The sequence below is a fragment of the Scophthalmus maximus genome, chromosome 11 (assembly GCF_022379125.1).
Source record: "Scophthalmus maximus strain ysfricsl-2021 chromosome 11, ASM2237912v1, whole genome shotgun sequence".
NCBI classification, from domain to species: Eukaryota; Metazoa; Chordata; class Actinopteri; order Pleuronectiformes; family Scophthalmidae; genus Scophthalmus; species Scophthalmus maximus.
This window is the reverse complement of record NC_061525.1, coordinates 25,045,001-25,058,040: the sequence shown is the minus strand read 5'-3', so window position 1 is coordinate 25,058,040 and position 13,040 is coordinate 25,045,001. Positions and strand designations below refer to the sequence as shown.

At 45.2% G+C, this 13,040-nt stretch overlaps 2 protein-coding genes across 5 annotated transcripts in view; both read left to right on the top strand.

Moving 5' to 3' along the window:
* Positions 1 to 1,723: 1,723 nt before the first annotated feature.
* spcs2 (signal peptidase complex subunit 2) lies at positions 1,724 to 5,104 on the top strand. The gene is made up of 5 exons (XM_035622031.2): positions 1,724 to 1,868; positions 3,170 to 3,253; positions 4,303 to 4,463; positions 4,552 to 4,686; positions 4,779 to 5,104. The coding sequence occupies exons 1-5, from the start codon at positions 1,827 to 1,829 to the stop codon at positions 4,963 to 4,965; spliced, it is 609 nt and encodes a 202-aa protein (XP_035477924.1). The 5' UTR covers positions 1,724 to 1,826; the 3' UTR covers positions 4,966 to 5,104.
* A 1,602-nt stretch (positions 5,105 to 6,706) lies between these two features.
* The window catches only part of abcg1 (ATP-binding cassette, sub-family G (WHITE), member 1), a 14,491-nt gene continuing 8,157 nt past the window's right edge, over positions 6,707 to 13,040 (top strand). The window contains exons 1-3 of one of the 4 annotated variants that reach the window (XM_035621887.2): positions 6,707 to 6,791; positions 8,171 to 8,405; positions 10,569 to 10,686. In XM_035621887.2, the coding sequence (XP_035477780.1) occupies positions 6,729 to 6,791; positions 8,171 to 8,405; positions 10,569 to 10,686 (416 nt within the window). In that variant the 5' untranslated portion in view covers positions 6,707 to 6,728. The remainder of the gene's footprint in view (positions 6,792 to 8,170; positions 8,406 to 10,568; positions 10,687 to 13,040) is intronic. The other 3 variants (XM_035621886.1, XM_035621884.1, XM_035621885.1) reach the window with 3 other exon arrangements.

The following is a 13,040-nucleotide window of genomic DNA, read 5'->3' as shown; positions in this document are numbered from 1 at the left end:
AGGTGGCTGGTGTCTCCCTTAGAGATAGGGTGAGAAGCCCAGTCATCCGTGAGGAGCTCGGAGTAGAGCCGCTGCTCCTTTGCGTAGAAAGGAGCCAGTTGAGGTGGTTTGGGCATCTGGTAAGCATGCCCCCTGGGCGCCTCCCCTGGGAGGTGTTCCAGGCACGTCCAGCTGGGAGGAGACCTCGGGGTAGACCCAGGACTAGGTGGAGACATTATATCTCCACACTGGCCTGGGAACGCCTCAGGATCCCCCAGTCAGAGCTGGGTAATGTGGCCCAGGAAAGGGAAGTTTGGGGCCCCCTACTGAAGCTGCTGCCCCCGCGACCCGACCACGGATAAGCGGTTGAAGATGAGATGAGATGAGATGAGATGCTAGTTATTGTCACTTCATCGCCCTCATACATTCATATATACAGGTATATTCTATATTCCCCATCGTATGATATAAACTGAATATGGAAGTGTTTACTTATAGATATATCAGAATCAGAATGCCTTTTATTGTCACTATACACATATACGATGAGATTAAAAGCAGCTCCTACTCTAACCCTGTGCAGACATATATGTAGATATGAAAATAAGATATAAAAATGTAATAAATAGTGCAAAAAACAAAACAAAGGGGGGAGGGGATAAGGTGCACAGTTCTGCGGCGCTATATACATATGTATAAAAAGAATAAATAGGATTCCTATATGCAGTATGGGTTATTGCACATATTGAAAATTACACAGTAGGTGGATAGAGGGAAGTCCGGGGGTTAGGCTGTGGAGTCAGTGCATGTGTGAGTTCAGGGTGGTTATGGCTTTTGGAAAGAAACTGTTCTTGAGTCTGTTTGTCCTTGTGCTTATGCACCTACAGCGCCTCCCCGAGGGCAGCAGGTGGAACAGGACAAATGCAGGATGGGAGCTGTCCTTGATGATGTTCTTTACTCTGCTGAGGCAGCGGGAGGTGTAAATGTGCATGAGGGAGGGGAGAGGGCAGCCGGTGGTCTTCTGTGCTGCCTAAACTACCCTCTGAAGCCTCTCCCTGTCTGCCATGGTGCAGCTGCCGTACCATGCTGTAATGCAGTATGTCAGCAGGAGAAGGTCAGCAGCAGGTTGGAGCCCAGGTTCTGCTTCCTGAGGACCCTCAGGAAGTGCAGCCGCCGCTGAGCCTTCGTGATGCCCGCTGTGATGTTGTCTGTCCAGGAGATGAGTTGTTGTTGTGGGCCGGACTACAGTCGTGGGTGTAGAGACAGTATAGGACGGGGCTTAGCACACAGCCCTGTGGGGAGCCGGTACTCAACATGCGAGTGGAGGAGAGGTGGGGGCCTAGTCTCACAGTCTGGGGCCGGTTATATATATGTATATACATAAATACATAGGGTCCAAAAGTCTCATACCTTTCAAGTGAATGGGAAAGTGTGTGTGTGTGTGTGTAATATATGATTAAATGATATACATTGTGACATTATATATTCTTATTATTATGTTAAAGATTGCATGATTGTTAATTTTGTTATATATTTACCTGTATATACATACATATATATATATTTCAGTTATTTAAATATGAACTTGACAGTTCTATATCGGCTCATTGACAGAAGGTTAATATTGATGTTCGACAGTGAACTGTCGAGTCAAACCGAGAGTAAAGTTTTTCATTTAATTCTTTTTTTCCTGGTTTCGTCTTCCTTGACGCTTGAGGAGCGCGCGCACTCTGCGGCCCCGGTCACGCGGACACTGCTGACGTCAGACGTGGCTGGCCTTCAAATGTCGCCGAGAGCCAATCAGACGCGTCCAGGTCACCGGAACTGTGTTTGAGGCGGAAGAGAAGATGGCGGCCGCGAGGAGCGGGACGAGCGGGCTGCTGGAGAAGGTGAGGACTCAAAACCAAGTGCTCGTTAAAGTCGCAGTCAGGTCAAAGTTCAGCCCGGTGATCTGACCCCAGAGGTCAAAGAGCCGGAGCTCGGGTTAGACCGGAGCCGCTGGTCTGCCGCCGAGCGGCCGCAACGTTAGCGAGCTGAGCTAATGCTAACAGGCTAAAGTCAACGTATGAGGAAGAAACCGTTAGAGACGGAGCCGCGTCTGTTACAGTAACAGTCACAGTCTCAGTAACTGTCACTTAGACTGTAACTGAGACTGTAACTGAGACTGTTACAGTGACTGAGACTGTAACTGAGACTGTTACAGTGACTGAGACTGTAACTGAGACCATAACTGAGACCATAACTGAGACTGTTACAGTGACTGAGACTGTAACAGTCTCAGTAACAGTCTCAGTAACAATCTGAGTCTCAGTTACAGTCTCAGTAACAGTCTGAGTCACTGTTACAGTCTCAGTAACAGTCACAGACTGAGTGACTCAGACTGTTACTGAGACTGTAACTGAGACTGTAACAATCACTGAGACTGTAACAGTGACTGTAACAGTTACTGAGACTGAGACTGTAACTGAGACATAACTGAGACTGTTACAGTGACTGAGAGTGTTACAATGACTGAGACTGTTACTGAGACTGTAACTGAGACTGTAACAATCACTGAGACTGTAACAGTGACTGTAACAGTTACTGAGACTGTAACTGAGACATAACTGAGACTGTTACAGTGACTGAGACTGTAACAGTGACTCAGACTGTTACTGAGACGGTTACTGAGACTGTAACCGAGACTGTAACAATGACTGAGACTGTAACAGTGACTGTAACAGTGACTGAGGCTGTTACTGAGACTGTAACTGAGACTGTTACAGTGACTGAGACTGTAACTGAGACTGTAACAGTGACTGAGACTGTAACTGGGACTGTTACAGTGACTGAGACTGTAACTGGGACTGTAACTGTTACTGTCACTAACAGTTAGTAGCACTGTAACAATAACTGAGACTGTAACTGTTACTGTTGTTCTGCTGCAACAAACTGCACAGAGAAAAGACTCGGTGTAACTGTGTGTTGCAGAGTTATCAGTTATTGATCAGAGTCACTGTAGTGTTTGATCTCACGACACTATCGAGCCGTTCTGACTGAACTTAACTAAAAATGAAATTTGGGACATCAGGGTATCGCCCTCACTGACCAGGTCTGACAAGTTTTCGTGAGCTCCTGAGCATCCCAAGTGATTGATTGATTGATCGATTGATTGATTGATTGATTGATTGATTGATTATGTGTTTTCCAGTGGAGGATCGCTGAGAAGCCGGTGAAGATCGATAAATGGGACGGGGCCGCGGTGAAGAACTCTCTGGACGACGCTGCCAAGAAGGTTTCACCTTGTTCACTCTTAACTTCTCACCTGGAGGAGGAGGGGCTAAAGACTCCATAGAGCTTTCTGATTGGACGACAGGATGAGTGCTCAAACAGCTGACAGTGTGTTGCAGGAAGAGAAAAGAGATTCAGATATAAAAACAGCAGGATGATGGTTTCATAACCTACGGCGGCGTAAAGAGCGCAACAGTGACTCTGCCCACTTTTTGAACAGCGCCGGTTCCAGAAGTGAATTTCTCCATTGAGATTTCATAAAATCTTTATATAAATAGTTTTAATCCTGAACCGAGACGGTCGGATACCATATGAATCTTCACTATAGAACATTTTATTTATTCTGAGCAAAACAATAATTGTAAAACTGAAGAAAAGTCAAAGGTACAAGACGAAGGAACGACTCATCCCATAATTCATTGTGAACAACTTTCAACGACAGTTTATCTTATTCTTGAATTGAACCTCATCATCATCACTGTAGAGTTTATATAGTTGATTGGAGTCTTGTGTTCTGTGAGCGTATAAAGTGAATCACCACCGTAGTGTTCAGTGGCAGCAGTAACTCACGCTGCGTTCACTTACAACCAGGTAGAGTTCATACGGACTTCTACAGGTTCATGTTCCATCGTTTCACAACCTCGCAGCTCGACTGGTGACTCGACCTCGGAGAGGAACCACATTAAGACTAATAAACAAAATGTCAGTGGAAAATATGGATTTTCACTTCCAGAACCTCACTGTTCACCTCTACACGCTGCCACGGATCAGTGTCACGTTGTAACGTGAAAGAGAAACATGATTTATTATTCATTTAATTTCCAAAACACTTTCAGGACTTTTATCATTAATATGTTTTATTGACTCACGGAACCTTTTACCTCAGGTTGTTTAGATGTTAGAGACAATAAGCGTTTGAAGATTTCCCAGGAAATGACATCACAGGAAGTAAAAAAACACCAGTGGAGGAACGTTTCCATCGCGTCTGTAGTTTGTCTGTGAGCCGCTGCTCTTGTCTGTCTGTGCCTCAGCCTGCTGCTGCGCCCCCTGCAGGTGCTGCTGGAGAAGTTCGGCTACGTGGAGAACTTCCAGCTGGTCGATGGTCGCCTGCTGATCTGCACAATCTCCTGCCTCTTCGCCATGTTGGCGCTGGTCTGGGACTTTCTGCACCCGTTCCCTGAGTCCAGGCCCGTCCTGGCCTGCTGCGTCATCTCATATCCTTCAGCACACAGGAAGTGCACCTGTGTGCGTGCGCACGCGTGTGTGTGTGTGTGTCGTGTTCCCTAACTCGTCCTCCATCACGTACTTCATCATGATGGGAATACTGACGCTCTACACCTCGTACCAGGAGAAGAACATCTTCCTTGTGGCTCTGCACAAGGACCCGGCCGGGATGGACCCGGATCACACCTGGCAGCTCTCGTCCTCCCTCAAACGGTCGGTGATCGTCCGGCGACCTTGTCACAAGAGAAAATTCTCTGCACGTTGTTGAACTGACGTCATCGCATCGCTCTGTGTTCTCGTTCCAGGTTTGACGACCAGTACACGCTCAGAGTCTCCTTCACCGACGGGAAGTCCAGGAGCTTCAGGGAAACAGAGTTCACAAGGTCCGTGGCGGCGTTCTTCGACGAGGACGGGATGCTGTCGATGGACCAGTTTGAAAAGTGCGTCTCCAAACTGCACGACACGCTCGCCACGGACAAGAAGATGAAGTAAAAGCTGCACGACGTCGTCAGAGCGGAGGAGCAAGGGAGAGGCCCGGTTCATTGGTTTGATTCTTCTGCACACAAGGTCAGGTGTAAACTGTGGCGTAGATTTTTGTCCTGATGAATAAAATTCTCCAGTGTGACTTGTCGCTCGTCTCTCTGTCCTGATTCGTCGACACTGACGAGCTACAGAACCTTGATGCTTCTGTCGGACGTCAGTGAACGCAGCACTGCGCTTGAACGCATCATCACGTCATGCGTGTCTTCTGTCGAAACCGATTCCTTGTTCGTGGTCATTTTTTATTTGATCCTTGACACCAAGTCAAACCAATGAACTGAACCTGAGACCATCGTCATGTCGCGTCGCAGTTTCTCTTTCTGTTGTCGTCATGGTGATGTGTTTCCATTCCCTCAATGGATAAAACCTACAACCGTCAGTGTCATATTATAAACTGACGGTGTTGAATTGGTTCCGCTGGTGGGCGGAGCCAATTACGTCATCAGCTGACGTCACTAATCTGTGGGTTTGATTCGTGCGCAGCGACGAACACGAGAGTTTGACGACGTTAGTTTACAGATGTTGATCATAACGATTTCTTCCTCATCCTCCTGCTGCTCCTCCCTGACGCACGCAGGAAGTGACTGAATGTCGACCAAACTTTTATTTTGAATGTTTTGTGTCTGTGACGATATTAAATATGGATGTTGTTACTAAGAGACAAGAGGAGTCAGTGTGTTCTTGTTGTAGTCCTGTAGCTCGGCCAGCGGGGGGGGCTGTCATAGGAACTGGACGCTGAACGTCACCTGGTGCAGGTTCAGTCTGACTAAAGACTGAGTGTGAAGCCTCCGGGGTGCGTTCCAATTGTCAAATTTACTAAGGAAGTTTCCTAAATCCTGAAGTCACCCTGAAATGTTTCCTCAGCACCATGATAATGTTCAGATTCTATAAATGTTTAGGAAAGGAGCTTGAATGCTTCCTTTCCTATCTCCTTCAGCATAGGGTACACTGGAGCTTCCTATTGATCGATTAATCAACTTCTAAATTAGTTGCCAACTATTTGCATAATCGATTGATCGGTTCAAGTAGTTTTTATGAAAAATAATAATAATTCAGCATCTTAATGTGAATATGTTTTGGTTTCCTTGCTCCTGTGTGACAGTGAACGGAATATCTTTTATTTGTGAACAAAACATGTTGGAGTTTGTGGGAAGCACGATTTTATGACATTTTATGAACCATACATTTAATCACTTTATCAAAAAAAGGATCTACAGATCGATAATGACAACAACTGTTAGATGCCGCCCTAGGTCCATGTCCCATCTGCTAACATTGCAGGGGTGGGGCTTATGGCCAATACTGCAGCCAGACACCAGGGGGCGATCGTGATGATTTGGCGCCCTTTTTCGTCATATCTTTACTAATTAAATAGTCTTTAAATAGGTTTATATTTATGTGAGGAAATGTAGAAAGTGTCCACACTGAAACATGAGAAGTATATTAGAAAATATTAGATATTAGAATTAGGTGAAGATTACAAAATTCAGCTGAATGATTGAACAGTTTTAAAATCGGAACGTGTTGGTTCTGGTTGTGTTATTCAGGACGGTGTCTGAGCTCAGAGATGTGTCCTGACCCGAGGCTTTTTAAAACACTGAGTCACAGGGGGGCGGGGTCAGGGAGTGGAGGGGCGGGGCCAGTAGTCAGGGCTGGTGTGTGTCGTGAGATGTGATCAGATGTTTGAGGGAGGAAGAGTGTTGCTGTCTCGAGGGATGGCCTGTCTGATGGCCGCCTGGTCCGTCCACAACCCCACCGTCACCAACTCCATCATTATGGTGAGTACTGAGGACACTGTGCACACACTTTACACATCGCAATGGACACGTACTGCACACACACTGGACACATCGCACTGCACACATCGCACTGCGCACACACTGGACACATTGCACTGGACTCACTGCACACATCACACTGCACACACTGGACATATCACACTGGACACATCACACTGGACTCATCTCACTGGGCTAACACTGTACATGAAGTGATATTTGTGATACTGATCTGTATGAATACATGTTGGACACTGGACATCTAGTTGAGACAAACTGAGGACAAAGTCAAAGTTAATGAAGACAGTTGAAACAGACACAGTGGAAACATTATAGAGACATATCTCAGAGACAAAGTGGACAAATTTCCTTTCAACAGACTTTAAACCAGAAACTCAGTTTATACGTCAACAAAAATGAAAATATATTTTATAATTTTCAATATTTTCACAGTTTACAAACAGAAACAAAAAGGTGAAAAAAGTCTGAGCCTGAAAAACAATCAATCAGACCTTTGTAAAGATCGAAGAGTTAAGATAAGATAAGATATACCTTTATTCAACCCACAGTGGGGAAATTCGGGAATTACAGCAGCAAAGTGGACAGAAAAATATATAAGAAATTTACAAAAAAGGGTTAGTATGTACAAAATTTAACAAAAAATAACATTAAATAAAAAAAATACAAAGGTATATGAATACTATATAAAGAGCAGTAGCAATAGGTGCGAGTTGTGATGATGATGAAGATGAAGCACAGCAGCAGTGACTCTGTATAAATCCTGTTGAGTGCTGCTCTGTCTGACAGTTACCTCCAGCAGATTATCGTCCCGCATTCGACTCCTCTGACCCAGCTGACGGCTAATCTGCTCACAACAGTCCGTCGGAGTCCGTCCACAGACGGTCCACGGCAACGTCCTCTGTTTCAGCCCAACTACAGCAACATGTTGCCCAACTGACACAGGATCAGCTGATGTCCGGAGACACGAGGACAGACATGGACAGAAATTGATTAACAAATTAGATAATCAGTTATTTGACTAATGGATTGAGTTCTGCACTGGACACATTTCCACCACATTCATCTCAGCCACAAGCTGTTTGACCAGTTCAGAGTCTGTAGAATCTCCACTGTCATAGTGACTGTCATCACTGGATTCACTGCAAACTACAGCTGATCACAGTCACTTCAGTGTGTGTGTGTGTGCTTGTGTGTGTGTGTGTGTGTGTGTGTGTGTGTGTGTGTGTGTGTGTGTGTGTGTGTGTGTGTGTGTGTGTGTGTGTGTGTGTGTGTGTGTGTGTGTGTGTGTGTGTGTGTGTGTGTGTGTGTGTGTGTGTGTGTGTTCAGATCCTCACCTGAGCTTCCTGTCTGACCCTCAGAACACTAACGGGCCCCCGGACCTGATGTTGGACCCTCGGACAGTGTGTGTTTGTATGGATGCGCGGCCGTCCGGCGGCCAGCAGACGCCGCTGCTGCAGGGACACCTGAAGAAGGTGGACAATAACCTGACGGAGGCCCAGAGGTTCTCCTCGTTACCACGGAGGCCGGCGGTCAACATGGAGTTCAGAGACGTGTCCTACTCCATCAGAGAGGGACCCTGGTGGAGGAAGAAAGGTACTGAACCACAATCTAGATCTGCTTCTATAAGAACAGTCTGACAGTTTTAAATCCTCAGTGTACTTCAGACGAGTGGAATCGATTCAGCTTTCATCTTCTTCAACCACGATCTGGATGATGATCTTTTATTGTGAAGGCGCTCCAGGAAGTGCTTCTCAGTCTCCACCACTGAAACGTGTGAAGACGGCTAATATCAGTTAATGTTAGCCAATAATATGATACGAGAAGAAATGCTGATGCGTGACACAACAACATGATTCCACTCATCTATGAATGTCTATCGATCTTTTGTTTCTGTCCAGTTTATTATTATCACTCACTGTGTGTGTGTGTGTGTGTGTGTGTGTGTGTGTGTGTGTGTGTGTGTGTGTGTGTGTGTGTGTGTGTGTGTGGATTATCAGATGTAATCTCTTAATCTCTTTCCTGCTGTAAAAAGATGCAGCTCAGATTAGAAGCAGGAAACGAAAGTTTGGACCTGAAGTCGGTCGTTGCAGCTGCTGCTTCACGATGGGACTCATGTGGAATACATCTCTGTTTAGAACTGATCAATGGGCAAACAAAAATATTAAATGAAAATGTTAAAAAACGTATTTGTCAGATTTAGGTGTTTCAGACATGGTCACGGTGAAACCACACGAGTGACTGAACAGAAAACCTTGTTTCCAGTTTCAGCTTTTCACAACAAAAGAGAGAAAGAAAAAACAAGAACAAAAAGTTCACGCCATCTGATCCGACCTGCGTAAACGTTCAGAAGATCATCTGTCATGTGATGATGTCATCACCAACATAAAACAACATTACAAATAATTAAATAAATAGAAACGCTGTTGTATGTCTCATGAATCTGCAACAAGACAAAACCAAAGATAAAATAATGAAATGTTACAATGACGAGATGAAGAGAGGAATATTAACAGGAAAACAATCCAGAGACAGTAAATCAATCAGTTATAAATCTGTAAATACACAAACAAATAAAACCAGTGTCGGACTTGTAGGATGCATTAAAAGTGAAATGTGATCAGTTCTGATCGTCTCTTTGTTGAGTTAAGTCTTTAATGAGACGCTGTCGAAGTCAGATCAGGTTCCGACGCTTTGTTCTCCTCAGAACGTCGAGTTTCACTGAGAACTGTTCTCACACCTGTTCTCAAACCTCCTCCTCCTGAGGTCACCGGAGGTCACCGGAGGTCACCGGACCCACCCACAGATTTTACACTGTGTGATGAAGAGAATCGCTCAGGTTCAAAGTTCCAGGTGTTTTTTTGTCCCGCTCAGGGAACAAGGGTTTGCTGCATGATTCACATCCTACGTACTGTAGTACAGTGTGAAGTACAGCGTATATTACTGCAGTACAGTGTGTATCACTGCAGCAGAGGTTACTGTCGGTCGGTGGATTAAGATCCTGATCAAATCTGATAATCTCATTAAAGAGCGTTCGGGTTTCATCAGCACAAAAACACTCCAGGTTGTTTTCATCCTCATCTTTGGTTTCCATGGTAACCACATTCATACTATTATTAATAAACTAACAACATTTTCCAGATGCTTTGATTCTTCCAATGTCTGGAAGAGACAGAACTTTTAGACTATTGATTATGAATTTTAGATAATTGATCATTAATAATGTTTAGATAATTGATGATTGATAAAGTTTAAAACATTGATAATAAAGTTTAGAAAATATCCAAAATCATAAATTAGACTTGAACATTGTTTCTTTTCGTGGACATTTGTCCTGAAAGATATTGTGTAAAGAGATAATGAACAACAATATAATAAAACATCTGGAACAAAATAAAATATGAAGAACAAACTGAACATTGTTGAAATGATGAACTTTTTTCAATGATCAGAAAAGTTACCAATGAAGTTTCTGTTGATCCTATTGATGAATGTTTAATTAAAGTTTTTATCAATAATATTATTCATCATTGTTGTTTGAATCAAAATCTTTTTCCTCGTGATAATAAAACAGAACAATCCTCATCAACACAAACAGATTATTTCTAATGAAGAGTTTGAACTGAACCACAGAGGGAGGTTACAGGTGTAACCTGATCTCCAACACACGGCAGTGTGTGTGTGTGCCCGGGGACAGACGAAGCCCCGTCCTCAGAGCGTCTGGGAACCGGCTCTCTGATTTTCTCTTTTCTGTCTCAGGTTACAAAACTCTGCTCAAAGGGATTTCTGGGAAATTCACCAGCGGGGATCTGGTGGCCATCATGGGGCCCTCAGGAGCCGGGAAGTCCACCCTCATGAACATCCTGGCTGGGTACAGGTGAGCTATGGACGGGGATAAGACTCAGGCAGGTTATTCAGATTATAAAATGCTTCACACCACCTCACATGTAGCGAGACCAGATCCTGGTGCTGCAGTCAAACCAGGTTTATTCTTGAAGTCTGGTCTTGTAGTCTGGTCCCGCATCAGTAGTCTGGTCCTTTAACTGTATTTTGGTCCCGTATCTATAGTCTGGTCCCGCATCAGTAGTCTGGTCCTTTAACTGTATTCTGGTCCCGTATCTATAGTCTGGTCCCGCATCAGTAGTCTGGTCCTTTAACTGTATTCTGGTCCCGTATCTATAGTCTGGTCCCACATCAGTAGTCTGGTCCTTTAACTGTATTCTGGTCCCGTATCTATAGTCTGGTCCCGTATCAGTAGTCTGGTCCTGTAGTCTGGTCCTGTATCAGTAATCTGGTCCTTTAACTGTATTCTGGTCCCGTATCTATAGTCTGGTCCCGTATCAGTAGTCTGGTCCTTTAACTGTATTCTGGTCCAGTATCTATAGTCTGGTCCCATAGTCTGGTCCTTTAACTGTATTCTGGTCCTGTATCTATAGTCTGGTCCCGTATCAGTAGTCTGGTCCTGTAGTCTGGTCCTGTATCTGTAGTCTGGTCCTGTATCTATGGTCTGGTCCCGTATCAGTAGTCTGGTCCTGTAGTCTGGTCCTGTATCAGTAATCTGGTCCTTTAACTGTATTCTGGTCCCGTATCTATAGTCTGGTCCCGTATCAGTAGTCTGGTCCTTTAACTGTATTCTGGTCCAGTATCTATAGTCTGGTCCCATAGTCTGGTCCTTTAACTGTATTCTGGTCCTGTATCTATAGTCTGGTCCCGTATCAGTAGTCTGGTCCTGTAGTCTGGTCCTGTATCAGTAGTCTGGTCCTGTATCTATGGTCTGGTCCCGTATCAGTAGTCTGGTCCTGTAGTCTGGTCCTGTATCAGTAGTCTGGTCCTCTTCTATATTCTGGTCCCATATCAGTAGTCTGGTCCCATATCAGTAGTCTGGTCCTGTATCTATAGTTTGGTCCCGTATCAGTAGTCTGGTCCTGTAGTCTGGTCCCGTATCAGTAGTCTGGTCCTGTATCAGTAGTCTGTTCCTGTATCAGTAGTCTGGTCCTGTATCAGTAGTCTGGTCCTGTATCTATAGTCTGGTCCCGTATCAGTAGTCTGGTCCTGTAGTCTGGTCCCGTATCAGTAGTCTGGTCCTGTATCTAAAGTCTGGTCCCATATCAGTAGTCTGGTCCCGTATCAGTAGTCTGGTCCCGTATCAGTAGTCTGGTGCTGTATCTATAGTCTGGTCCCGTATCAGTAGTCTGGTCCCGCATCAGTAGTCTGGTCCTGTATCTATAGTCTGGTCCCGTATCGGTAATCTGGTCCCGTATCAGTAGTCTGGTCCCGTATCTGTAGTCTGGTCCCGTATCGGTAGTCTGGTCCCGTATCTATAGTCTGGTCCCATATCAGTAGTCTGGTCCCGTATCTATAGTCTGGTCCCGTATCAGTAATCTGGTCCCGTATCAGTAGTCTGGTCCCGTATCGGTAGTCTGGTCCCGTATCTATAGTCTGGTCCCGTATCAGTAGTCTGGTCCCGTATCGGTAGTCTGGTCCCGTATCTATAGTCTGGTCCCGTATCAGTAGTCTGGTCCCGTATCAGTAGTCTGGTCCCGTATCTGTAGTCTGGTCCCGTATCAGTAGTCTGGTCCCGTATCAGTAGTCTGGTCCCGTATCAGTAGTCTGGTCCCGTATCTGTAGTCTGGTCCCGTATCAGTAGTCTGGTCCCGTATCAGTAGTCTGGTCCCGTATCAGTAGTCTGGTCCCGTATCTGTAGTCTGGTCCCGTATCAGTAGTCTGGTCTCGTATCAGTAGTCTGGTCCTGTATCTGTAGTCTGGTCCCGTATCAGTAGTCTGGTCCTGTATCTATAGTTTGGTCCCGTATCAGTAGTGTGGTCCTGTAGTCTGGTCCTGTATCAGTAGTCTGGTCCTGTATCTATAGTCTGGTCCCATATCAGTAGTCTGGTCCCGTATCAGTAGTCTGGTCCTGTATCTATAGTCTGGTCCCGTATCAGTAGTCTGGTCCTGTAGTCTGGTCCTGTATCAGTAGTCTGGTCCTGTATCAGTAGTCTGGTCCCATATCAGTAGTCTGGTCCCGTATCAGTAGTCTGGTCCCGTATCAGTAGTCTGGTCCTGTATCTATAGTCTGGTCCCGTATCAGTAGTCTGGTCCTTTAGTCTGGTCCTGTATCAGTAGCCTGGTCCTGTATCAGTAGTCTGGTCCCGTATCAGTAGTCTGGTCCCGTATCAGTAGTCTGGTCCCGTATCAGTAGTCTGGTCCCGTATCAGTAGTCTGGTCCCGTAT